The sequence below is a fragment of the Grammomys surdaster genome, unplaced genomic scaffold, assembly GCF_004785775.1.
Source record: "Grammomys surdaster isolate TR1022 unplaced genomic scaffold, NIH_TR_1.0 147, whole genome shotgun sequence".
NCBI classification, from domain to species: domain Eukaryota; kingdom Metazoa; phylum Chordata; class Mammalia; order Rodentia; family Muridae; genus Grammomys; species Grammomys surdaster.
In genome coordinates, this window is record NW_021604605.1 from 217212 (window position 1) to 243413 (window position 26202).

Here is a 26202-nt window from a genome sequence, read left to right on the forward strand (position 1 = left end):
GAGAGAGAGAGAGAGAGAGAGAGAGAGAGAGAGAGAGAGAGAGAGGTTTATAGCTTAAGTCAGTAAAACACAGGTTTGAAAATATAATGGGAAAATCACTCCTTTAATTTTAGTGACAGGATGTTGTCTTTTGTGTGAACAAGATACCAAGGAGTTTAAAGTAAAAGCTTGTGATAGTGAAGGCTGGTTGGCTCACTAAATGAAACTATCGAATTGCACTTTTGTAAGTAGACAATTCATCTGAGGTCAATTTTGAGACCCCCCACAGAGAGGGTATTAATTCAGGACAGAGCAGAGGATGGGAGTAATATTAGCCCCAAACCTTTCTTCAAGCACAGTTGAAGACTTGATAATGCTTCGCCTCCAGTTGAACTGATTATAACATCTGTATTTGACAGAGAGGCAAGTATTTTTTTCTAGATTTAAATACGATTTTGAAACTGAGGGAATGATGAAGTGACGGTTGCATTTCTGATCTTGTCCTTGGTATCATCAAGGGATTTTGGGGTATTTAAGGGGAAACTGTGTCCTTTGTCTCATTGCTACCCCACCTTCTCTCTCCTTGTCTTTCGAAAGTCTGGTAAGCAAGCAATTGCTTAGGCCTTAGGCTGTCCCACTGACCTGCATTTAGACAATTGAGGGAAAAACCCGCTGTTTTGTGAACCACAATCTAAGTAATTATTTGAAAGATAGCATGACGTGACAGACAAGGGGAGAAGAGACCAGGCCTGGTCTCAATTGTCACCAACTAGCTGTGCTAATGAGTGAGTTAGTTAACCTTTTCATGTCTGTTTTCTCTTTTTAAAATGAGAATAGCTGGAATAGGTATTGCCAATGGTCTCTTAGAGCCCAGTACAGTTCAGTTTTGAAAATCCTTGGAAATTCTTATCATGGGCAAAACAGACTGCTAGACACTTAGTGATATTATACAAAGATGAATAAAGCACCTCTCCTGAGTAACTTAATATGCATTTACACTTATTTTCTGTTTCTTTCCCTTTATCCCTTTTCTACTTTTGTTGTTATGCTGAGGAGCCCTTTTCTTTAATAGAAGAAGGTGAGCTTGGTATGTAGCTGTTTGGTAGTGTCTGCTTAGCATGTGTAAAGCCCTGGCTTCATCCACAGGAGCATACAGACATATGTACCATATTGCTATGGTGGTATAGCTCATGGTAGAGCTTTAGATGGGAATATACAATGTTCTTGATTCCATCTCTAGCCCTGAAAACAAAAATAAAAGGAACGTTTACCCAACTGTGGTGGTGAGCACTTGAGCCCAGGAGTTCAAAACAAGCCTGGATGACATCACAAAATCATATCCTTTGAAAAACAAGGAGCTGTCTCAAGAAGCTTGCCATCTCCCAGTTTCTTTGAGTTCAAAGTAGGAAATGGTTGCATTACGTGTGAGGGATAAGGAGAAGTTTGTGCTATGCTTTCATGGAGGCAAGGCTCTTGGGGTAGGTGTAGAGGGAGAAGAAGGATTTGACAGATGACAGTAGGAAAGAGAACATGTGAGGTTAGAGGGGAAACATGAATAGAAAGAAAAAAATGCAAACCTCCTCAGTTACATCTATTCACTTGGACATCAGGAGTCAGAGGTAGAACAGTATTTCCGGTGCTTAGGGCAGATATCTTGGTAAGACTTCGGTCTTAAGAACTCCTCAGCTCTTCCCAGTTGGTAGCACATGCAGAACAATAAGTAATCCTCATAGTTCTCTGGGGTAAAGAGATGAGCTGTTCACATCTGACAGGAACTGGTTTGGGGGTGTAGTTCTGACCTGAAGCAGCTGGAATGAACCAGTCTGGAGCTCCGCCCTATACCTCTCAGAGCTGTCCCCCAACCACTGAGGAGATAAGTATCTAGCAAAGGCTGAATCTGCAGCACACCAGCCTGGCCAAGTGGAAGGTAAGGAGTTCCTTGTCGGTAGGAAGTGGGGAGCCATGGAAGATTCCATTGTTAAGTACAGACTAGAGGGTGTTGAGCTCAGTTGAAAGATATCTTCCTTTAGAAGACACTAATCCTTTTATTTTATGTTTTTTCCTTTGCAGTGACCTTTCACAGGTTTTTGAGCCATATCCACTTAGAACTGGGAGAAACAGTACAATTATGAGCCATCATAGCTTGGTAAGTATCAAAGTAAGTATGTGGAGTGATTTACATCGGAAAAAATACTTTCAAATATAGCTCTTTCTGGGAAATAATGTGCTGGGCACAATTGTTTTTTGAAAAAAAAATGATTTAATTTACACATCTTGTTTACTAGTTTTGCCAGGGCCATTCAGCTTTTGATACAGAGAAAGAGAGGGGGGAGGAGAGGGAGAGGGCTTAAAATTGCTTTCATTGCTCTAGGGCTTTGTATTTGTAAAAAAATTATTCATTGTTATTTATTTCTCTGTGCGTCACAGTCGTGAGGTAAATCAGGAGTGACCTCCAAATATAGCTAAGCACAGTGGTCTTTATTTGTCCTAGGATGTAAAAAAAAAAATTCAAATAGTGCCTGAGTGTTTCTGACACGCATCTGTGAGATAACAGTGGTTGTCTAAAATAAAGACCCCTGTAAAATATGTGTTTATATTCCCAGAAGAGTGGCTGAGTGTGTATTTTCTCTGTAGCCAGAGCTGCTGGGAATCACTGGATTAGATAGCTGCGCTGGGGAAAATTCTGAAGAGGTTTTATATAGTAGCACTTCACATGCGGAGCTCACTCGCCCGGCAGCTTGAGACATCTGAGATGTAAGCACACAGACTCTAAATGGCTGAACTAGATTTCCATAGTCTGTGCACAAAGGTTCATCCATTTATTTATAGGACAGCCTCTCTGACCTCTGAATCATCTAAAATTTATACACAATTATAATAAGCTTCCAACTCAGTGGTGTGTTAGAGGCAGCAAATCAGAAGGGGTTCATTTGGGTTAAAGGTCTGCTAATACTTGCTAGCAAGAGAGGAGAGGGAGAAACAGAAAGCAGGCAGGCTTTTTCCCCTCCTCACAATAAGTTTGTGGTTTGGCACATGGGCTGAGAGCCTGTTGATAGTCCCAAAGGTGTCACTAGTATAGAAGCATATGGTCATGATCTTAAGGATCCCTGGTCATTAACCTTTTCTTAATGTCTACTAACATCTACACTTTGATTGTATTTTCCATGTTACAAAGTACTTTCACTCATTTGGTCCATGTAAGTCTCCATGAAGCAGAGAAGAGACAATGCAAAAGGGTTTTTCCCAATTAGAAGCTGCAGCAATGGACTCAAATGACATAAGTGACTTGCTTAGGCTCACACAGTGGTATGTGGCAGAGCCAGCACTAGAATAAAGACCTTCCAGTGCCATTCTGATTGCTATAACCTGTTTGAGAAAGGGGACACTATTACATGTTTTGGAAAGCTTTCCACTGAACTGGCTGAAAATACTAAAAGGGGATGTTAGCTATCTAGAGGTTTGATTTGCTTCACCTACTTGCCTGACGATACTTGAAAATATAAGTACTTATTTTTGTTGGATATATGAAAAATGTTCTTACGTGTTATACAGCTGTGCTCCTGATAAGAGCAGCATAGCAAAGACGGGAAAAACGAATTTGCCTCTCTCCACTTCACTTAGCTCTTTTCTAAGAGGTGAAGATTCTTATCCACTCTGGGTAGGCTCATCTGTCATCACTCCCCATCCTTTGCTCGGGTGCCTCATTTTCTAAAGGGCCCTGGTAATTCACTGGTCCTTATGCTACCCATCAACCTCATCCTCCTCCTTTCTAGCTTTTTTGCTTCTTTGGAACCGAGTTTAATCCTTATATCTCCTTTGTCCACGTTCCCACACCATCATGATATTAATGACACTCTAAACTAATATTACAGTGCACTGTATAAATCTTAATGTGCTCATTCGTGTCCCATAGTAACAAGCAAAGAGTGAAAATGTTGGCAAAGGAAATGGAAGGGCTGAAATGCTAAAAAGACAAGCAGGGGTAGGACCTCCAGAATTTACCAACCAATTAGATATATGTGAACCATGTAAAATTTATACCCAATTACAGTAAGCTTCCTCTCAGTGCTGTGTTAGAGGTAGCAACTCTGAAGGGATACATTTGGGTTAAAGGTCTGCCAATACTTGCTAGCAGTTGATTTGGAGGCCAAATAACATTCCTTCAAAATAATCATAGTCCTGTCACAAAATGTAAGATATAATTTAAACCAATGGAGTTTACAGGATTGTAGCAGTCATGATGTAAATAATTACTATTTTCCATAAGAAATACAAATGAGTGTGTAATAGTATAAAACCAAATAAGACAATTATTCTGCTTAAGCAGCCTTGCACTGTTACGCCTTTTTAAAAATAACAATTCTGAGAGAAGGAGGACTCCAGCTGCCTGCAATTCTGTTCCACTGTGACCAGGGAAGTGGTGACGCCTTGAGTACACGGAGAGAACTTGAAAAGATGGGCAGTTATAAGGGAGATTAACTCTCTCCAGGGGCTAAGGTCCCAGTGACTCCACTGTTCTCCCAAGCTATATTCTAAATCCGTTGTTGTTGTTTAGTCTCTGCCAGCTTCCTGCTTTACCACTGTTCACCAGCCAAAGACACTTCTCATTTCACAGATCATACAGACACCTATCTTTTAGTTTTTAAAATTATTTTTAATGTGTGTGTGAGCCTGCATGAATATATGTGCACCATGTGCACTCATGGGGGCCAGAAGAGGGTGTTAGATCCCCTGGGATTGGAGTTACAGACAGTCATGAGCTGTCATGTGGGTTCTGGGACTTGAACCCAGGTCCTCTGCCAGAGCTGTAGCTCTTCACTGCTGAGCTGCCTCTCCAGTTTTCTTCTCCTTAAAACACCTTTGTCTTCACAGAGATTCTCAGAGATTCTCCCTGGTGGTTAATACAGTTTGGGGCTTTTGTTTGTTTCTTTTGTTTTGAAGCTCCTGCATAGCTATTTAGACTTTGCATAGCTATTGTCTCCTATCTTAAACACTCACTCCCCTCCTTGCCAAATCTTTGGCTCCCACCTTCTCCTCACACACCTTGTCTGGGATTATGGCCTTCTTTCACATATGTCTGTCCCTCCTTTCCCTTCTCTGACCTTTGTCAAACAATAATCTAGCCTTGACTATATCTAGCTGTCTTTTAATTTCCAGCTAGTTGGTAATCTTGCTGCTTCTACTACAACTCCATTAAAGCCTGTCCTTGAAAATGTCACTAATGCCCACTTAAGTGTCAGTGTCAGGGGGCTCATTCTTGTCCCACTAGAGCTCTTTGCTTTCTTTAACACCGTTAGCCAGCATCTCCCTAAAGCTCATAGAAAAAAAATTCAGCTCTTAAATTATTCTTGTTTCTGATTCTAAATATAGTTCTGTTCCTATCTCTCCCTATTTCTGAGCCACTTTGTAGACTTATCTAATATTGAGAAGTTGTATATTTTATCAATGTTGCATCGAAATTCTGACTTCCTCCACATTTTGGCTCTGCAGATGATTTCACTACCTTTTGGTATTCTTTTTCGAGACAGGGTTTCTCTGTGCAGCCCTGGCTGTCCTGGAACTCACTCTGTAGACCAGGCTGGCCTCGAACTCAGAAATCCGCCTGCCTTTGCCTCCCAAGTGCTGGGATTAGAGGTGTGCGCCACCACCACCCAGCACCTTTTGGTATTCTTTAGTTCTCCCACCTCATCTGCCCGTTAGAGCAATCCTCTCTTATGTCCTTACCTGGTAATTTATAATTTTTCAATGAACTCATTACAAGTTCAGCAGTAAGCATGTATTGCTTTCATAATGCAAAGAACAACAACAAAAGACCAACAACAAAACGTTATAAGAGATTTTTCTTGTTTCAAAACCTAGGAAGAAAAATACAAAATAGGTGGGTAGTGGGAGTGTATGTTATAAGGTAAAATCATGTCTCAGTGGATAATTTTACTTGAATTAGCTGTTGCCTAAAAAGCCCCATTGTTATACCACTTGCTACATTATAATTGTTTTTTAAGTTGTAATAGCATAAAGCTTTTTAAGCAGAATAATTGTCATGTTTGATTTTATACTCTTACAAATTTCTTAGGAGAAAATAGTAATTATTTACATCACAGCTGTTACAATCTTGTAAGATCCACTGGCTTGAATTATATCTTACATTCTGTGACAAGATGGTGATTATTTTGAAAGAACATAATTTGGCCTCCAAATCATTTCAGTTTCGTGATGTTAAAAAATGAGGGCTGAGGCTGGAGAGATGGCTCAGTGGTTAACAGCACTGAGTGCTCTTCCAGAGGTTCTGAGTTCAATTCCCAGCAACCACATGGTGACTCATAGCCATCTGTAATGAGATCCAATGCTCTCTTCTGGTGTGTCTGAGGACAGCTACAGTGTACTCACATAAAGTAAATAAATCTTTTTTAAAAAATGAGGCCTTTAACCCATTGATAGAGCCCTTGCCTGGCATGTACAAAGCCCTGGGTTCATTCCCAGCCCTCTATACACCAGATAGTCAAGAGGTGGACACTAGAGGATCAGAAATGCAAGATCATAGTCAGCTAAACAGTGAGTTTAAAGCCAGCCTGGACTACATGGAACCCTGTCTAAAAGAGAAGAAAAGATGATGTAAGCGAAAGCTGCAGTTGTTTTGAAGATTAACCTTGCCTTCCTTCTTCCATTGATCCTAGAGCAGCATGCATGTGAGACAACCACTCTTCCCCCTAAAGCTGTTCTCCCTTTATAACTCATGGTGATAGCATTAGAAATCAAACCTTAGCCGGGCGGTGGTGGTGCACGCCTTTAATCCCAGCACTTGGGAGGCAGAGGCAGGTGGATTTCTGAGTTCAAGGCCAGCCTGGTCTACAGAGTGAGTTCCAGGGCAGCCAGGGCTATACAGAGAAACCCTGACTCAAAAAATCAAAAAAAAAAAATCAAACCTTAGAGATGATTTACAGCATGAAAGCAAAATGTCCTTCTTGCCATTTTAAAGTATTTTGGAGAACATTAATCATATAGAAACTATTACGTTGAGTCTGTTAGCCTATCTTTACTCATTAGTGCATCAGTAATAAAAATTGATAGCATTGGCACTGTTTTCTTTCCCATTTCACATAGCTTCTTATTTTACATTAGTGGAATAATGAATACTTCCAAGGCGCAGTCTTGTTTCCCTTAAATTTACACAGCTTTCCATTCATTTGGGAAAAGTACTAAAGTCAGTGCCTGTCTAGCGACAGATGGTGCCTTGAGGTTGGACACCTGGTGTACTTTCTAAAGACTACATGCACTGCCTCTAGTGTATTAATGCTTAGGAGTTTGAAGTTTCTAAGAATATGAAGAATTATGTAGGAAGAGGTTGTACACTATAGTGACTGATGCTTTGGGTTACAGAAGTAGTAAACATTTACATTTCCTTCCCAGTTGCTGCCACCTTTACCTAATCCAATTCTTAGTAGCAGACTGCATCCAATCTGAAGGGTCGGTCATTCTAGCTTACCAGCTCAGTCTTAAATTTAAGACGAAAATCTTACAAATTATTAAAGGTGCAGCTCTAAATACTGAGTGTACTCTAAAACACTGGCAAAGCATGGCTGATGATCTAAGGATGGTAGTTCTGATTACCTGGAATTATTTCAGTTTTATTGGAATAATAAACACATGGATGAATGTTATGATTTAGCACATATGCTTATCCTTATAGGAAGAAGGCCTGGATATGATGAACAGAGAAACTGCAAATGAAAGGTTAGTGGTTAGCAAGGCAGGGCCTAGCCCGCAATGTGCCTTGTTTGTAAACCCTGATTTTTTTACTTTTACTTTTATTTTTACTTTTACTTTTTTTTTAGGGAACCACAAGCAGGGATGCAGATAAGCCAATCATGGGACGAAAGCCTGAGCCTGGTAAAGTGTTCTGATGTGGGCTTGTATTGACATTTTCCAAAAGCTTCCTGTTGTTCACCTGACTTGGTTGATTCTTTCATAGACCGATCTCCCTCCTGCTTCCACAGTGTTTCTTAGTTTTAATCTCTGCTTAATCAGCAAACTGTTTGAATGTGTCCATTTGTACTCTTCAGAATATAGGCGTGTTACTGTAGTAGTACCTAAGATCTTTGATATGCTGAATGAGGATACTTTATGTTTACAGAGTGATAGTGATTTTGACAAGCCAGAGAAATTATATTCTCCAAAGAGAATTGACTTCACTCCAGTTTCTCCAGCGCCTTCCCCAACCAGAGGATTTGGAAAGGTAGGATTGTTGACAAGATATTAACTGTCCTTTTCACAGCAAGCTGTTTATTCTAATACATATATACAATTCAACTCACTTCAAGTCTCCATAGACTTGAAGAAGCAATGAAAACCTGTGTCAGTAAATTGGAAAAATGTCATATGTATGAGGCACTTGCCTAGCTATGCTGCTTCTGTCATATTTCAAAAGAACCTTTTGAAAAACAACAGAACAAAGGAAAGCCCCTTTGGAGAACAGAAGTGCTGTGGCTGTTTTAACAGTGCATGTGCTTTTTCTAGCAATGCTTGTCGCCGTCCTTGCAAATGTTTGTGAGTAGCAGCGGGATGCCACCAAGTCCTGTTCCGAATCCAAGACACTTTTCAAGGTATGTGAATGTGAGTGTTAAATGTGGAGACTGGGAAGATGGCTCAGTGGGTAAACACTTGTTCTGCAAGCATGAGGAGCTGCAGTTAGATCCCAGAGCCCATAGGAAAAGCTCAGTGTGGCCACTCACACCTGTAGCCCCAACACTTGGTGGGGCTGAGGCAGGAGGATAGCTCAGGCTTGCTGCATGCTTAGCCTAGCTACAGATTTAGTGAGAGACCTTATTTCCTAGGAATAAGGTAGAGAGTGAGAAACCATTTGTTCTCTGGCCTCCAAGAGCTATTACCACACCAGCACATGAACTTGAACATGCATATGCTCCCTCACATGATTTTTATTATGGAATTTTTCAGATATACATCAAAATTGTTAGAACTTCATACTGAACAAACATATGTTCACCACTTACATTGAGGCATTAACATTTTACAAGATTCTGTGCTTGAGACTTAATGCTGATTGATGAATTGATTGTGATACTGAGGCTTGAAGCAAGAGCCCCAATGCTTAATATTGATTTATATTTAGAAAATACATGCGCGCGCGTGCACACACATGCGCACATCCATACACTAACATAACATACTAACACCCATTTTAAGGATAAAAGATTATAAATCAAAATGCAAATAACTTTTAATAAGACACTTTTATTTGAGCAATTGTATGCATCTTGTCTTACAGAATATTTTTTTAAAATGGCTTTAAAATGCCATGTCTTTCCATATCGCCATAAGCTGACTCAAATCACCCCACAGTACAAGCACTTTGTATTTCTGTCTGTATGACTGTCCATGTTTCTTATTTGGGCTATAATGCTGTTCGTCTTTTATCTTGGAAGCACTTCATATCATCCTGTTTATTTGTCAAAGCAGGAGGAGTCACAGTCCAGTCAAGTGCATTAGGCCCAGTGTTCTTGGTCCTCTTAAGAGAAAAGGTATGTGGCAACTATGGTTGGTGTATTATATATGTTACATACTTGAAAACTTCTGCAAGAGTAGATCCTAAATGTTCTTATCATCCACCAGGAAAAAGACAAAGTAGGTGTGGTACTAGAGGTATTTGTATCTGCACCAGATCTAACACTTCACACCTTACTACGTCTGTGTACATTCACGGTATTAACGTTGGGGGAAAGGATCCATCACGCTTTCGGCATTGAATTTAGCCAAGCTTGTATTAGAAATTAGAATTCTGGTCTGAAATGAAGTTTCAGACCAGAAATATTTACAGAAATGTTAAATATTTTCAATGTGCTCTGTGGGTTCTAAGTTATATAAATTAATCATTTTGTCTATATTTTTATAATTCATATATGAATCATCTTCTTATATTCATATTGTCACTATATATTCCAAAAATAATTACTTTTCAGTGATCTGAATCTAAGAGATTCACGGTTTGACTTGTGTGCAGAAATCTACACTGACATAGAAAAATGGATCTGTAGACATGGAATTTGCTCAGGTGGGATTCACTTCCCCATCAGCAAAGTTTGTGTTAGCAAAGTAAAGTTTTCAAATATTCAAATCTATAAAGTTTTTTAATGTATATTGGTGCTGTCTTGATTGCTTATTTTGAACCACAAAGCACTAAAGTTTTCTTAGTCAGCAGTAGATTTAGATTGTTTTTTTTTAAAGATTTATCTATTTATTATATATGAATACATTGTAGCTGTCTTCAGACACACCAGAAGAGGGTATCAGATCTCATTACAGATGGTTGTGAGCCACCATGTGGTTGCTGGGATTTGAACTCAGGACCTCTGGAAGTGCAGTCAGTGCTCCTAACCACTGAGCCATCTCTCCAGCCCTTAGATTGTTATATAAGGCCCCTGATAGCATCTGTTTCTTTAAACATGGCTTAGATATTTGATACTGGTTAAGTCATTATTCCTGGCAATTTGACTGTATGACTAGAAGTGCCAGGCACCATTTTATTTTGCTTTTTGTTGTTAGTCGTTTGGCTTGGTTTGATTTTGATACATAGTCTTAATGTCTCTCAGGCTGGTAATGAACTTACTACATAGCCAAGACTGGGCTCAAACTCTTGGTAATTTTGCTTCTACCTCCCAATTGTGATTCTAGGAGGGTGCTAACAGCATCCACCTAGTTTTGTTTTTCTTTTTTGGATCAGCATAGAAAGTAATGGGTTTTTTTTAATGTATTTCACACATACTTAGTTATGTTGGTCCTCCCCTACCATCCAGCCTCATCCCTTTGTTCCCCTAGTGCCTTTATTTGTATCTTTGACCTCCCTTTTTTGCTCTCCACTGAAGATCTCTTTTTTTTCTTCTTAGATCTTTTCTACTTTTATATTCTATACCCACACTCACACATAAATGCACATATATAACAATTTAATCTGGGATCTCCAGGTTTTACAGACCTACATAGTTACTTATACATAATTTTTAAAAGATTTTTGCCTACATATATGTGCATTGCATGCATGAAGTGCCTGCGGAGAGCAGAGAGGGCATTGGATCCTCTGGTATTGGAGTTTGAACAGATGGCTGTGAGCTACCACTGGATGCTAAGAACCAAACCCGGGTCCTTTGCTAGTGCTGCAAATGCTCTTAGCCACAGAGCATCTCTCCAGCCCAAATCTACCTAATTTTTAAAAGGTGTCCCAAACATACATTGGAGAAAAAAATAACAGCCTCTTTAGCAAGTGGTACTAGGAAAATTGGACATCTATATACAGAAGAATGAAACTAGATCCATATCTTTCATCCTGCACAAAAAAGCAATTCAAAATTGATCAAAGACCTTAATATAAAACCTGAAATACTAGAATTGCTAGAGGAAAGCACTTAAAGCTACAGGTATAAGCAGATGCCATTTTAAAGAAGAGTTTTAACAATTGCCTTAAGAAAGAAAAAAAGCAATCCAGGGTCTGAACAGATGGATCAGTGGTTAAGGGAGCATAGTGCTCTTGTAAATGGCCTGAGTTCTGTTTCCAGCACCCATGTTAGGTGGCTTACAGCCATCTGTAACTTCAGATGCAGGGGGAATCTGATACTGTTGGTCTCCAAAGGCTCCCCCACTCATGCACATACCAACACAAATGCAGACACACACACATAGCTAAAAATCAAAATAAATCTTTAAGTTTTTAAAAAAGCGGTTTAGCTTAGTGTGGAGATTTATGTCTATAATCCTGCACTTGGAAGGCTAAGACAATAGGATTACCAGGGCTTGGGCTATCCTGGGCATTGTGAGTTCCGGACCAACCTGAACACAGTGGAACTGTGTCAAGAAACCAAAAAGCAAGGAGGTCAGGCTAAAGAGATGGCTCAGTGACTGGAACGACTACTGCTCTTGCAAGACCTGGTTTCAATTCTGGTTCCACAAGATCTGATACCTTCTCTTGTACCTTGGACATTCTGCAGGCATCAGGTACACTTGTGGTGCACATGTATATATGGAGGTAAAACATTCATACACATAAAAATAAATCTCTTTTACAAACCCTCACAAATAAGCAATTCAGATCACCTTCAGGACCAATAAAATAATACTAGGAAAATGGCTTTGGTGAAGTCTTTCTAGTCCTAGCACACACACAAATTCAGAAGTATTATATTTAAGACAACTTTTAGGCACCAAACAGTTGTATGGTGCCATACAACTGTGTAATTATAGCACTTGGGTAGTAGAGACAGAAGGGTTAAGAGTTGAAGATTGGGGGCTGGAGAGATGGCTCAGTGGTTAAGAGCACTGACTGCTCTTCTAGAGGTCCTGAGTTCAAATCCCAGCAACCACATGGTGGCTCACAACCATCTGTAATGAGATTTGATGCCCTCTTCTGGTGTGTCTGAAGACAGCTACAGTGTACTCATATAAATGAAATAAATAAATCTTTAAAAAAAAAAAAGAGTTGAAGATTATTCCTCTTCTTCATAGTGTCTTCTTCATAGTGATTTCAAGGTCAACTGGGCCTTGAAGTCAGAGGCAGGAGGATCACTCTGTAGTGGAGTAAGTTGCCCATATTCCAGTCGACAGCCTCAAACTCCTGCACATATAAAAACCACTAACTGGACTTAGTAGGTTATAAAAAAAATAAGGAAGATATGAAATTGGAATGGAGACATGGGGGAAAGACCCAGGGAGAGTAGGAGAGGGGAATTGGAGATGATTAAGATATCATATTTAATTTTATACATATATGAAATTCTCAAAAATATATTAAAGATGATGTGCTTTGGAAAGTACATCCTGATAGTGACAATAATAGTATTTAATGGATAAAGTCTCTTTATTTAATCTTGCAAGCAATTATTTATAACTTTAGGAATGTTCTCAGGAGTATTAGGTGAAAGTACACTTTAAGCTAAAGCTATTATTGTTGTTATTATATTGTTGTTATTGTTGTTGTTATTAAAATAAAATCTGTCCAGAAAGTTACTGGAATTAGTGTTTGTTTAATAGCTATTCCAATATTTACCAGTAGGTGGAGGGGTTCTTTGCTAGAGTTTAAAAGCCTGTAGTTTCAAAGCTACACATTACAGCACTGAACAAAGCAAGTAAAGAAACATAGCGTTTATGAACTTTAATAATTTTCACAGTAGCTCCAGATGAAAAATAATATTATTTAATTCATAATAGGGGAAATGAAAGCTGCATTTGTTCTTGTTGAATCTTTTTCTGTCATAAGTAGTTCATATAGTTTAAGTTCAGTTCCATGCTTCTGCTGAGGTAACGACGGGCTTGATAATTTTTGCTTGCTTCCTTGCTTCTTCTGAGACAAGGTTTTACTCTGTAGTGCAGGCTGCTGTGTCTTTCTGGGTAGCCCAGTTGCTCTCAAACTTGGTGGTTATATTCCTACCTGTACCTCACATGCTGGATTACAGACATTCACATTTACCTTAAATTGTCTTTTCTATTTTATTTTTAAGCTTAAATAAACACTATCAAATTTTTTAAAATATGCATATTTGAAATAAAAACAGAGCTTGGGGCAGGGAGAAGAGGCAAACAACCTTCTGTAGTTAGCAGCTAAATGTTAAGCAATATTCCCATTGATGCTTTGTTTTCTGATTACTAGTTCTGTGAAAATCTGTAGAGTTGAGTAAACCAGTGTAGTTCCAAATGTGTGAACTGAATTACTGTCATTGCTTTCTCAAAGCTGTACTTTCAACTGTATTTCTATTTTTAGTATATCATCTAACTCAACTTTCTATTTTTCATCCAATCAGAAAATATATTTTGTTGCTGTCTCAAGAAATGTTAAAGGCCAGGCAGTGGTGGTGCACACCTTTACTTAATCCCAGCACTTGGGAGGCAGAGGCAGGTGGAGTTTTGAGTTCGAGGCCAGCCTGGTCTACAGAGTGAGTTCCAGGACAGCCAGGGCTACACAGAGAAACCCTGTCTCAAAAAACCAAAAGAAAAAAAAAGAAAAAGAAAAAAAGAAATGTTAAGATAGTAAAAGATATAAAATAAGTATTCTTTGCTAGTCATAAACTATTCACTATGAGCTTTAACTGTTTGAAAATGCTACTTTATTTCTACCATTGGTTAGTTTTTATTTAAGTTGTTTTCTTTTATTAAAATGTGTGTGTGTGCGTGTGTATGTGTGTAAAGCATGCTGTGAGTAATGCATAAAATTAAAGTTATTAATATTTGGCCAAAGCGTATAGAAGTATATTTCTTTTCTGTTAAAGTACGTGGGAAAGTCACTGTTATTGGGAGGAGTGAGAGATGATCTTATATAGTGTGAGCAGACCTGGAAGTAGCTATGTAGCCCAGGCTTGAACTCTTGATCTTCCTGCCTTAGTCTCTGGAACTCTGGACTCCTGGCAGATGCAGGAGCCTTTACATAATAGCTAAAAGTAGTCTCATTTTACTAACCAAATATCACCATCTTTAGCACCAGTCCTGTGTTTGTACAATTGTTTTATGGTAGCTATATTTCTTCTGTTGTAGGGGACATGGAGCCGGAAAGCCAGCCTAAGAGACCCTTCCAGGGCACCACCAACATACTGCCTTCAGATCCTACACAATTGTCTGATTTCACTTCATGGTAAAAATGAAATTAAAAAAAAATACTATTAGAGTATGACTCACATTTTAAAAGAACCACACTGAAAGAATATTGGGATAATGCAAAATATAATCCATGCTCACATAAGGGGAGTCTTCACGGAGGTGTAGGTGATTTTGAATGACTAGGTCCTCTGAAAGCCCCAAGTACTACTTTGGAAGTGTATGTATCCTTTTTGCACCCTTAATTTTGTCCCTAGCCTCTGTTAGGTCAGCCTTTCTCAATGGATGAGGTGATGTGGTATAGTATCATCAACTGACTGGTCTGAAAAAGAACTTCTGAGGTAACCCAGAGAAACTGGTAATGCGGAGAAACTGTACACTGTTTATCACTCCTTTGCTTGCATGTCATATTCCATGCTGTTGACTTATAAGAGATAGCTACATCTGAACTGTGTATGTCAGTTAAACTTTATTTTTTTTTTTCAGTTAAACTTTAGAAAGATTTATTTCCACTCATGGTTTTAGAGGTTTCAATCTGATGTTCTCAGACTCTCTTGATTCTGGGCCTGTGATGACGCAGGTCATCATGGCAGTGGGAACATCTGGGAGGGGCTGCTGCCCTCATAAATACAAGGAAGCAGAAAGAGAGGAAGAGACTGGGGACAGGGTATGACTTTCATGGTTTTGCCCTTAGTAGCTTCCCTGCTCCAAATAGGTTCCTCCTAACGTTTCTGCCATCCAAAATAGTGCCAGTACCCAGGCAACCGTGCATTCCTCATGAGCTGGTGCAGGACATTTCATTTTCAAAACATTATGCCTGCAGTATTTCCTAAGTAATGTGATCTATCGGGTAAAAATCTTTTTTAGACAGTTCACAGTGCTCATTAAGATCGTTCTTTCTGTTTGCATTTTGAAACACAGTCTTACTGTATAACCCAGGCTCACCTCAAGCTCACTGTGTAATCAAGGCTGGCCCAGAACTTATACCCATCCTGTTTTAGCCTCCTGAGTACTGGGTCCATGGGGATGTACCACCAGCCCCAGCTAAAATGTGAGGTTTCTTAGTAAAAGATACTAATTCTTACGGTCCAGATCACATGACTGATATTCATTCTCAGTCTAGTTTAGTTCTGTAATGTAAGAGTTTTCAATATTTTATGAGAGAATTGACTTCTCTTCCTATTCTTGAAGTTGAGCAATTGGATGCCGACAGACATCTGGGAGGAAAGCATAGTAGCAGTTACTAGGGAACATTTTGTAATCTTTTAGGATATTCTAGTCAACTTGCTGAGTACCCATATTCTATATACAACACCTTTTAGGACTTTCTGTTAAAAGGTGAGAATCCTTTTTTTAAAAAAACTCATGGGGCACTCACTTTAAAGAAATAGAATGGTGCTCTCTAAATGGAAAAAGTATAAAAGCCATTCACTCATGTAAGGGTTGACAATTCCTTCTTTTCAAATTGCATGTGTGTTATTTTATTTAAGATAACTTGCACTTCTAGGTGAGCAAGGTCTAACTTACTGTCTTTCAAGAGGCTTGCTGACTGGTACTGTTGGAATCCCTTCTAGATCATTCCTATTTTTATCCTCCACTGTCTCTATGTGTCCTTGCTAGCTCAGTGTGCTAATTTTGGTACAGAGTGTCTTCCCAGATATGTAGAGATTGCAAAGAGCAATTCCTGAAGCTGGTCAAGAGGACTAGTGGATGAAACTATATACCTGCTGCAAACTGCATGTGGCTTTTATGCTAAAGTGTGAGTATAGGCACAGGATTATAAATAGATTTTCGTATCCAGTTGTTTATCAAGTGATCCAATGAGGGAAAAGCTCACAGCATTCTGCCAAGCAGAAAATAAAGATAATGAGGAGCCAGGTATGTAACTCAGTGGTAGAGTGCATGTTTAGCTTCTACAAGGCTCTATGTACTATCACCAGCATGGCAAAAAAAAATGCATGGTGAGGTTTATATATATTTATATTTTATGTCTTTTTTTTACATTGCCGCAAAACAGCAAAAGAAGTTGATGCAAATTACAAAGCAGGGGTAGGGAGCTGGTTGTGGTAGCACAGGCCTGTAATCCTAGCACAGTGCACGTTGAGGCAGGCTGCCATGTTGGAGGCCAGCCTAAGCTACATAGTGAAATGGGATAGCTTCAGCCATACAGTAAGACTGTATCAAACAAAGGAAAAACAGGAAGGTATAGCTCAATGATAGAACACTTCTATAGCTTGCTTGGAGCCCTGAGTTTGATCCACAGCAATACCAAAATTCAAACCAAAATGAACCAAGAAAGAAAAGGAGTGTTCCTTTGTGGTTCACACTCCTTGTGTGGGCATCCATGTTTTAAGCAGCACAGCCTTAGCTGGCTATGACAGTGCTGTTGTTGCAAACCATGAGTAAACCTGTAGTAACTGTGCAAGTCCTGGAGACATGGACATTAATGTTAAATGAAACTTAATGTGAATGGGTGGTGAGTTCAAGACCAGCCATGGTTACATGATTGCCTTGTTTCAAAAACAAAACAAAACAAAACAAAAGCAAAACAGAAAAAAAATCACCCAAAATATATTTGCCTGATTCATGATCATTTATAGACTGTGGAAGCATGGCTCAAATACTTACTAATAAAGAAACTTGGGCTGGAGAGATGGCTCAGTGGTTAAGAGCAGTGACTGCACTTCCAGAGGTCCTGAGTTCAAATCCCAGCAACCACATGGTGGCTCACAACCATCTGTAATGAGATCTGATGCCCTCTTCTGGTGTGTCTGAAGACAGCTACAGTGTATTCATATATAATAAATAAATAAATCTTTAAAAAAAAATAAAGAAACTTATATTTCACAATTCACAAAAAGTAAGTTGTCAAGTGCTATCCATGTCTAGTGGCACGTGTCTATAGCCTTGGGTACTCAGGAGGTTGAAAGGATCAGAGAAACTAGGAGTTTTCAGCCTGGGTTACATAGAGAGACTCCCCTCCCCCAAACAAAACAAAACCAATGACTAGAACACTTGCTATGCAAGCATGACACCCAACAGCCTCCTCTGTGCACACACATGCATACACCACACACACAAATACATCTGTAGTGCCTACATAGAAGGCAGTCATGCCCACACACACCTATAACTCCAGTGCTTGGGGGAGAGAGAAGAAACAGATGTTTCACTGGTCCTTACTGATTAGCCAGCATAGCCAAGAAACTGGAAACTCCAGGGATGAGACACAGTGATAAAGCAGCCCACCCAACATCCTCTGGCCTCTGGTCCCTACACGAGCAGTGATGGACATGAATATTCATGTGCACACACATGAATGCACTACACATACAAATACATACACAAGCCTTGCAAAAGCAGTTAATTAACTTTCAAGTAATGTTTATAGTTGAATTTGTGAAGTCTCAAAGGGTCTTAAAGCTTAAAATTATGTCAAGATCTGTGGGGCACCTTATATACTAAGGATGCTAACATTTATGTCTATAGTGAAGAAATTTTATGTGAGTTACTCTTAATATTGAATCTGGATTCTGCATTTTCAGAAACATCTGTCTCTTAATGCAGTTCAATTGGTCAAAATCAGGCATCCATAATCTTAGAAATGGGGCCAGAGACAGGAACCACCTGTGTCCTTATTTCTGATGCTAAATATGGCAGTATACTTGATAATGAAAATGAGGACTCTTTCTTTTAGAGAGTATTTCAAAGATCTGATAACTAGAAGATATGATCTCATCTTTTTAGACATTTCTTTATTCCCTGTCCCATACCACAAAGAGAAGGAAAAGGTACATTTTATAGTCTTTAAAGTTTATGTGCTACTTAATAATCTTTAAAATCTGACATCTTTGAAGTATAAATTAAATTAGAACTTTGAATTTAAACCCATTTAGGCTTTGTGTCCATTTGGGCATACTTTTTATTTCCTTTTTCCCCCTAAAAATACAAAATCCTGAAGTCACTGTCAACAGAATGAAGGGAACATTGCTAACTACAAAGCTGGAATTATGTCATTTTACATTTAGTATATGTGAACATCAAGAGTTTGAGCATAATTCAGAAGTATGCCTTGTATGGTACTTTGATTTTTTTTCATATTAAGAATTCCCCTTCTGTTCCTCATTCAACTGGGAATAAGACTGAATGTGTCTGTAGCACTGCAGAGCAAACTAAGGTATTTTCAGTCTCCCTATCCCTGTGGTAAAAATTAAGCGGTATCCTGTTTTGCCCGTAAGAGGGAAAATTCTTAAGATTTTGTGCCAGTGCATCAGTGTTTAATGTGATGGTTAGTTTTAACATTTTGGGTTACGTTTATAGTTTGAGTTTTCTCATTACATAGCTCAGACTGGTCTGAAATTTAGTATATAGCCTTGTCTAGTCTTGGACATGAGATCCCTTGCCCCAGCTTCGAGAGTTCTGTGCCTATCACACTCTAGCTATCATTATTATTTTAAAATTTTTTAGATATAATTCTTACTCTTTATCCAAAGCTAGCCTTAAACTCACTGTATAGCCAAGGATGATGACCTTGAACTTCTATTTCTGCCTCTGAAATGCTGGGGTTACAGATATGTGTCACCATGTCTGGATGATTTTCTACACTCATTCATTCATTCATTTATTTATTTATGTGGGACATGCAAATCTAGAGATCGGGAATTGGTTCTGTCCCTTGAACTCAGGTCATCAGGTTTGGCATCAAGTGCCCCTACCCACTGAGCCATCTCACCACACCAGTTCTTGCTGGGATGAATTAGTACACTGTCAATTCAGAGAGGCCTATGTCTTAGTCTGAATTATCATTTCTTTCCTATGATTGTCTAGTTTTGGGCCCCTAGTGAAACTAAGGCTCGTTACCATTAGCACTCTCATCAGAGGTTATGGAAGAAACTAAAAAACTCCTGCTTTACATGGACCTGATTAATGATGGGGTGACATGGCCTGCAGCCTTGGCTTCCATGACTGTGTGTTGTTCTGCCAGGTTAAGTAGAACAGAAACCCAGTCTTAGTTCAGTGGCAATATCTACTTTAAGCCTTACTATGTTTTGAAACTAAATTGTGGTAGAGATAAAGTATAACTATGCCTTTTTCCAACAGTGAGAAAAAATAGAGACGTTCATTCATGTGTAGTGGTGGAAAAGATGTTTTGAAATGTACAGGTTTTTTTCTAGTTGGTAATGTCTCTGTCAGCTTTTTCCTAGTAAGTAATCAACAATGTTAAAAAAAACATTTCACTGCACAGTCTTACTTTGTTTTGGAATGAATACAGGAGTCACCTAAGCTAGCAGGTCTTGGTACAAATAAAATCTTCTAATCCTGGGCTCACTGTCATCCTGCTGCTTTCAATAAGGAATTCTTTCTTTATCTTCAGATTATCTGCATGGTGGCCAAATTTTAATCTAAGTCTTTTTCTTCGTGCCAAATGGCATAGAGCATGCCCCTGTGCTGCTCAGCCAATATGTGCTTTAGGAAAGTCAATTCATTTTAATATTAGTCTAGGCAAAAAGCTGCAGGGGAAAATTCACATATGTTCCAAAGGCAAATAGAAAGGTCCTTTTGATTTTCCAGTGTCTTGGATTATCTGTGCAACTTTTTTTCAGTTGTTGAATAATTCATATTTTTGGACCATTTGGCCGTGTGGTTTAGCAAATATCAGAGCCAACTTAGTTTTCCAGACTTCTTCCTTAAAAGTGGTATTATTAATGATGCATTTGACAGCCGTGTGCATGGTGTGGGAGCAATGTGGAGGATACTATTTCCAGTTTTGAATTTTAGTCTTCCAAAACCTATTTGTAATCTGTCTCTACCTAAAAACAACCCACAAGCAACAGAAAGAGATGGCAAGGGAATTGTGGTGCAGCTCCAGTGATAACATGCTTGCCTAGCATGTATGAGGGCCTGGGTCCCATCCTTAGCACTCCAGGCAAAATCATGAAAGAGAGAGATGACATTTCACAAAGCATGAGTAGAAAGGCAGGAAAGGAAAAGTTGCCTTTCAGGAGGACAGCATAGTCCCGAGACTTACAAATGTACTATAAGCTTCTTTACAATAAAAAGAAATCAACTTGGAAACTTACATAAATAATATTAAAGGCATAACATTTCGATTCTACAAAATTAGAACAAAATGGAGTTTTGCCAAGGAGTTAGTGGCAGACTAGAACCCATAATTTCCTTGAGTCATAATTCCTTCTCTAATTCTATGTCTGTGTAAACTTAAACTGCTGGACTACTCCTTCAGTTCAGCTCTCACTGTGTTCTCTTGACTATCTTGCATCTACTTGCCTGCTTTTAATTCTAGAACTACCCTTGCTTCTTCCTAACCCTTCCCGAGTTAATGCCTACTCATCTTCTACGTCAGAACACAGAGCTCACCTCTGAGAATCCTTTCACTGTTACTCCAGGTTAGATCGGGTTACTCATCTGTCAGACTCTCCTAACCCCTAGTATCTTTTTCCATTTATCACTCATGTCACAAAGTGTAATTATTTTCGTATGAGCCTGAATATTTAAATCTCTGTCTCCTTTACTATCCTGTAAATTCATTGCGGCTGGAGACCTTGTCTGTCCTTCACACCATTGTCCTTCAAGTATCTACATACCTTCTACACATGGCAGGCACTTAGTAAATGTTAGAAGGGAATGAGTACATTCAAGGCAAATACACAGCATAGATCTGCAATCCCTGGGAATCGAAGCAAGCAAGGCAGCTTGATGTTAAGCAGAGGTTTTTGATTCCATGAAAAGTGTGAAGAAGCCAGGTTTTCAAAGCAGGCTAAGGTTGTTTTCTGGGAACAGTGAGCATCCAGGCTGAGTGAGAAGCATATTCCTGGGATGGCTTATGGAGGCCCTTGGTGTTCAAATCAGTTTCAGTGGGAAGATAGGAACAGAGGTCAGTTGATTGGATTAAAGAGACATGATGGGGACTGAGAGAAAAGAACATTTTACAAGCTTAGCTAGAGAGGAACTGAAAGGTGGAAGAAAAGGGGGCCTTTATGGATAGCAGGGGTTCTTTGGGTCTGAAAGGAAACAGGAAAATGGATTCATAAAATGAGAATAACAAAGGCATGGAGTTACAGGGGAAATCATTCAAAATATTTGCCTTGAAGCCTCTTGGGAGTGGGCAAGCAAAATGGTCAGTTTTCAGGTACTTGAAAGACTTTCCTCAAAAATAGAAGTAATATGTCTAAAGGCATACTCAGCAAGTTTGAGAACAGATAACTTACTATTAATAACAGAAGTTATTCTTGCTCTAAGGCTCTTGAAAGGTAAGAAGATAATATGAAGATAGAAGTATTTTAGACAGAAGTCAGGAATCCCCCTCACAATAAACATGGCATGTCAAGTGGAACACTTACCATATGTTAGATAGCCAGGTACTTCCAGAGGGATAATCAAATTATACAGGATACTGTGGCAAGTCTCACTTTGGGTTTCTATAGCTTTATGGATTTCACAAGTCTCTCAACATAGTGCAGTATGCATTTCAGTGCTGTGGCCTTTATGCTTATTATTTACCAATGCTACACTGATGTGTGTGTCCTTGAAATCATGTCATTGCATGTTATGTTGACCCTGATACATGCATTCGCTTATAATTCTTTTTGCTTTGTCCTCAGTTCAGATATTTTGGATGGCAGTAGTATCAGCAGTGGCTTGTCCTCAGACTCACTGGCTACAGGCAGCGCTCCTGCAGAGTCTCCAGTAGCATGCTTCAATTCATGCTCCTCGTTCATCTTGATGGATGATCTCTCACCCAAGTGACTTAACCATTTCTGATTGAGTGTTTTAACTGTTTCCCACATAAAACATTCAGTGAGGAATGCGGAGAACTTTGATCCACACTGAGGATTAAAGTTTGGCAGATCACAACCATTCCAATGATGCTCCTATTTCTGGGCATCTCTCCTCTAAAGTTCAATTTTGCAAGCAGAGTCACCTTACTAACATCTGTTTGGGCTGACCTCATTTTGCGTTTGATGACTAAATCTTAAATACACATTTCTGATTGCTTGGAGGACTTTTTTTCCCCTAGTGCCTCAAAGAGCACCTACTTTCAAACATTTAAGGGGAGCATTCATGCATATTTTCTATAATTGTTCTTTTCCCTAGCGTGGCAAAACAGAGTTGATCAGAAATTCTCTTGCTTGAGAGATTTATAAAATTTCCCTGTTGACTACATACTTTCCCATCTCTTTATTTCATGGTAATATTCAAATTGCTTTTGATTATATCAAATTTTCATTTGTCTGCATCAGCTTTAAAGCACATTGTTTGGTTTCCCTTGCCTGTTTGAGCTGCTTCCTTGCCATTTCTCACCGAGGGGAAGAAACCCATAGTCGCTTCCATCATCACCCTTCTTGCTTCTTTGCTATTGGAATGTATGCAGTGGAGAATGTAACTAGACTTACAGGATGCCTGCAGTAGTCACCTCAGGTTCTTAGGGCTCTGCTACCACAGTTGCTATTTCTCTCCCCAAACCTGGTGCCTTAAGGAATATATAAAATATTGTTGATATTTCTAGGTGGTGTTATCAAGGAGAAGAAATTCCTGCCTTGACCAGATGTGTGGAGCATCTCCAAATGAACGAATAGTTATTTACACAAACCACTGTACAAAAGCAAGCGTCCATGAAGCTGTCAGTGTCTTGGGTAGTATTATGAGGCCTTAGGTGCCTTGGGGTACATTGCCGTCCTGTAGGGAACATGTGTCGTAGGGGCTTGTGGAAATGGAAGCGTTCTGTATGTAAAGTGTTGTTCTGTTTGATTTTTTCCTGATTCCTTGTTATCCTTGAGTTTGTTCTGTCAAGTGGTGACCTGGTATTTTTGGGTTTTGTGCTGTGCTAGAGTCAGAACCCTCTTCTTGTCCTATAGAGGTCAGTTTAATATCTTAATATCAGTTAAGGAAGCTTTGAGGAGCTGAAAAGTTCAGTGCTACTGTGCCCTCTGCTTCCAGAAGTTTTTTGAGCTCTAAGCAGTGTATATGCAGTGTGATGTAACATATACTCTGTCACTTTTACAAAAGTAAACTCCTGATTAAAATATTTAAGAAATCCAAGTGTGATCTATTGTGACACTATTTATTATGTATTACACTACAAATAGTGTAATAGTGTAATAGTGCAATGCTTGTGTTGTTAGATTTCTTTTAATGTTCAACCTGGTGGATGGACTATTTGTTTAATATTCATATTTACCCACTAGAATCGTGATGTTAAGTAAATGTAAGAAACAAACAGAAAATGATTAAACCTAATTCTTTTGAAATCTAAAATCCTTGGAGGTGGTTTGAAGGTATTTACAGACTAGAAATTAGTGAGCTTGAAGCAAAACCTCTCTTCTAATTATCAGAGAACATCACTTAGCTTGATGCAGTTCCATTATAGAATCAAGTCTGTTCTTAAGTTTACATTGTAATCACTGTCATAACAGCTATTACTGGCTTCAATTCCCATGTTACTTTAGCCTGTGAAAAGCTCATAATCCTCCAAACCTAACATAAATGTGCTGTTATAAAAAATCGCCCACTTGTGTGCTATTTTAAAGAAACATTTCTTTGATAGCACTTGGTGTATCCACTCTGTTAATGAACCATATTCAAAGGCTTTTGCCTTCATAATGATAAGAGATGAGTTTTCTTTTAGGAGATTTGTCTGCCTTCACTCTTCTGTTTTATTTGCCTTAAAGGGGCACTTTGCAGTTCAAATTTAGAGTCCATATTTAGGACTGTTAAGAAATAATCTTTGAAATGTGATGACATCTAAACTTGAGTTTAAAATTCAATGGTAAGGTAAAACCAGAGCAGAAAATTGAAACTGTCCCAATGGTATGATGAGATCAAAGAGGCAGGAGGATTCACTTTACTGTTTTAGACCAACTCTTTTACTAATGATTCTAATTGAATGTTTTAAATCCATTCTTTGCCAAGTCCATACGTGTATACAATTCATCCTGATTACTCTTGCTCCCCACCCTCCACATCTCTCTCCCACCCATCAGTCACCACTTCTTCCTACAAATTTCTTTGCCACATTCTTGTCTTTTCTGTTGTAAACTAACCTTTTGTTATTGTTGTCTTCTATATTGTTTAAATGGACTAGAAAGCTAAGTTTGTGCAGGGATTGTTTGGAAATCAATAAATCCGGTAATCTGCTAATCCACAGAGCAGCTTTGTTGACAGTACCCCTTTATTTTTATATAAAGTCTAATATTTGAAATGTAGTTATTGTTATAAAGTAAAATTCTTTCTTCCTATTCTCATATTATATCATATATTTTCAGCTTCTATTTGAAAACTACTACAAAAAATGAAACCATAATAAAATCCTATAGATACTGGTTTTGCTTGACTGACTTATAAATCACTGTTTTGTGATAACTGCTTTTGGAATAATAGAAAGTTTTGTGAAATGTTGACCTAGTGTATACCCTAAGGTTGTGAATTTAATAAAGTATATATGTGTATAAAAAGATGGAATGGTAAAAGTCTGCCTCTCTTATTCCTGTTGATAATATTATTTTCTGTTACCGTATCCCAGGAGCTTATTCTCGGTTTCTGGGAGTAGGGCAAGTTTTGAGTAAAAGATGATCTTGCACACAGAAACTTATAGGCAGCTCTATTGTAGTTCAAGCTGTCTATCCCAGCAGAGAAGAAATCTCTCTGCATGATCTGTCACTTCTTAAAGAGCATTTTGTCACATTCAACAATTTAGATGGCTTTAGCCATGGTGACATATTTCTTGCTTGTTTTCAGTTTATCTTTAAAGAAAACCTTTATAAGCCTCTATAAACAGGCAAAAATAAAGACTTTATTGCATGTTTCACACTATAAACACTTGATTTTATTTTCAGTACTTTTTAAAGAAATAGACAACTTATTTTTAAAAGAGCACACTGTAAATTAATTTAAGTCCAGAAAAGCTGCAAGAACACCCAAAGACTTTCCATATACTGTTCCCCTCAGTTCCCAGTTTTAAATGTTGAACCACATTTGTGTGTGTGCATAACTTCTGAGTCATGCAGGAATAATTTGTAGACATTCTATTACTAAGAAATGCTTCAGAGTAACCTTCCTAAATACAAAAACATTCTAGCCACCCACTCCCTTGTTACAGCTATCGGTATGACCATTAAATCTGAGGACCTGTTTCAATTTTATTCATGTTTTTCTGGTCTGATGGCATACTGGCTAGCTACCTGGGGTGACGTTCATCCCATCATTCCTCCAATGTTTGTTAGCTGGTGTTTACTATGAAAGAATTTTCAGCTGGGCGGTGGTGGCGCACGCCTTTGAGCCCAGCACTTGGGAGGCAGAAGCAGGCGGATTTCTGAGTTTGAGGCCAGCCTGGTCTACAGAGTGAGTTCCAGGACAGCCAGGGCTATACAGAGAAACTCTGTCTTGAAAAACAAAAAACAAAGAGAGAGAGAGAGAGAGAGAATTTTCCAGCCACAATACATTCACATCTGTGTAGATTCACTGGCTCCTATTTTACTTCATGTGTTTTAAGCCATCACCATTACTTTGGAGGTTGATTTGGACAGTGAGAACTTTCTAAGCATACTCCTGTGTTCCTTAAAAAGAATATTTACCTCTCCTCCCTTCCCCCTCTGTCTCTCTGTGTCTCTCTCTGTCCCT

At 38.8% G+C, this 26202-nt stretch overlaps 1 protein-coding gene across 4 annotated transcripts in view; it reads left to right on the forward strand.

Annotated features, from left to right (window-relative positions):
* Positions 1-25039, forward strand: part of Fam122b (family with sequence similarity 122B) — a 26450-nt gene extending 1411 nt beyond the window's left edge. The window contains exons 2-9 of one of the 4 annotated variants that reach the window (XM_028765003.1): positions 2050-2125; positions 7667-7710; positions 7812-7866; positions 8111-8212; positions 8494-8579; positions 9451-9515; positions 14506-14602; positions 22188-25039. In XM_028765003.1, coding sequence (XP_028620836.1) covers positions 2050-2125; positions 7667-7710; positions 7812-7866; positions 8111-8212; positions 8494-8579; positions 9451-9515; positions 14506-14602; positions 22188-22332 — 670 coding nt within the window. In that variant the 3' untranslated portion in view covers positions 22333-25039. The remainder of the gene's footprint in view (positions 1-2049; positions 2126-7666; positions 7711-7811; positions 7867-8110; positions 8213-8493; positions 8580-9450; positions 9516-14505; positions 14603-22187) is intronic. The other 3 variants (XM_028765004.1, XM_028765006.1, XM_028765005.1) reach the window with 3 other exon arrangements.
* Positions 25040-26202: the final 1163 nt, after the last annotated feature.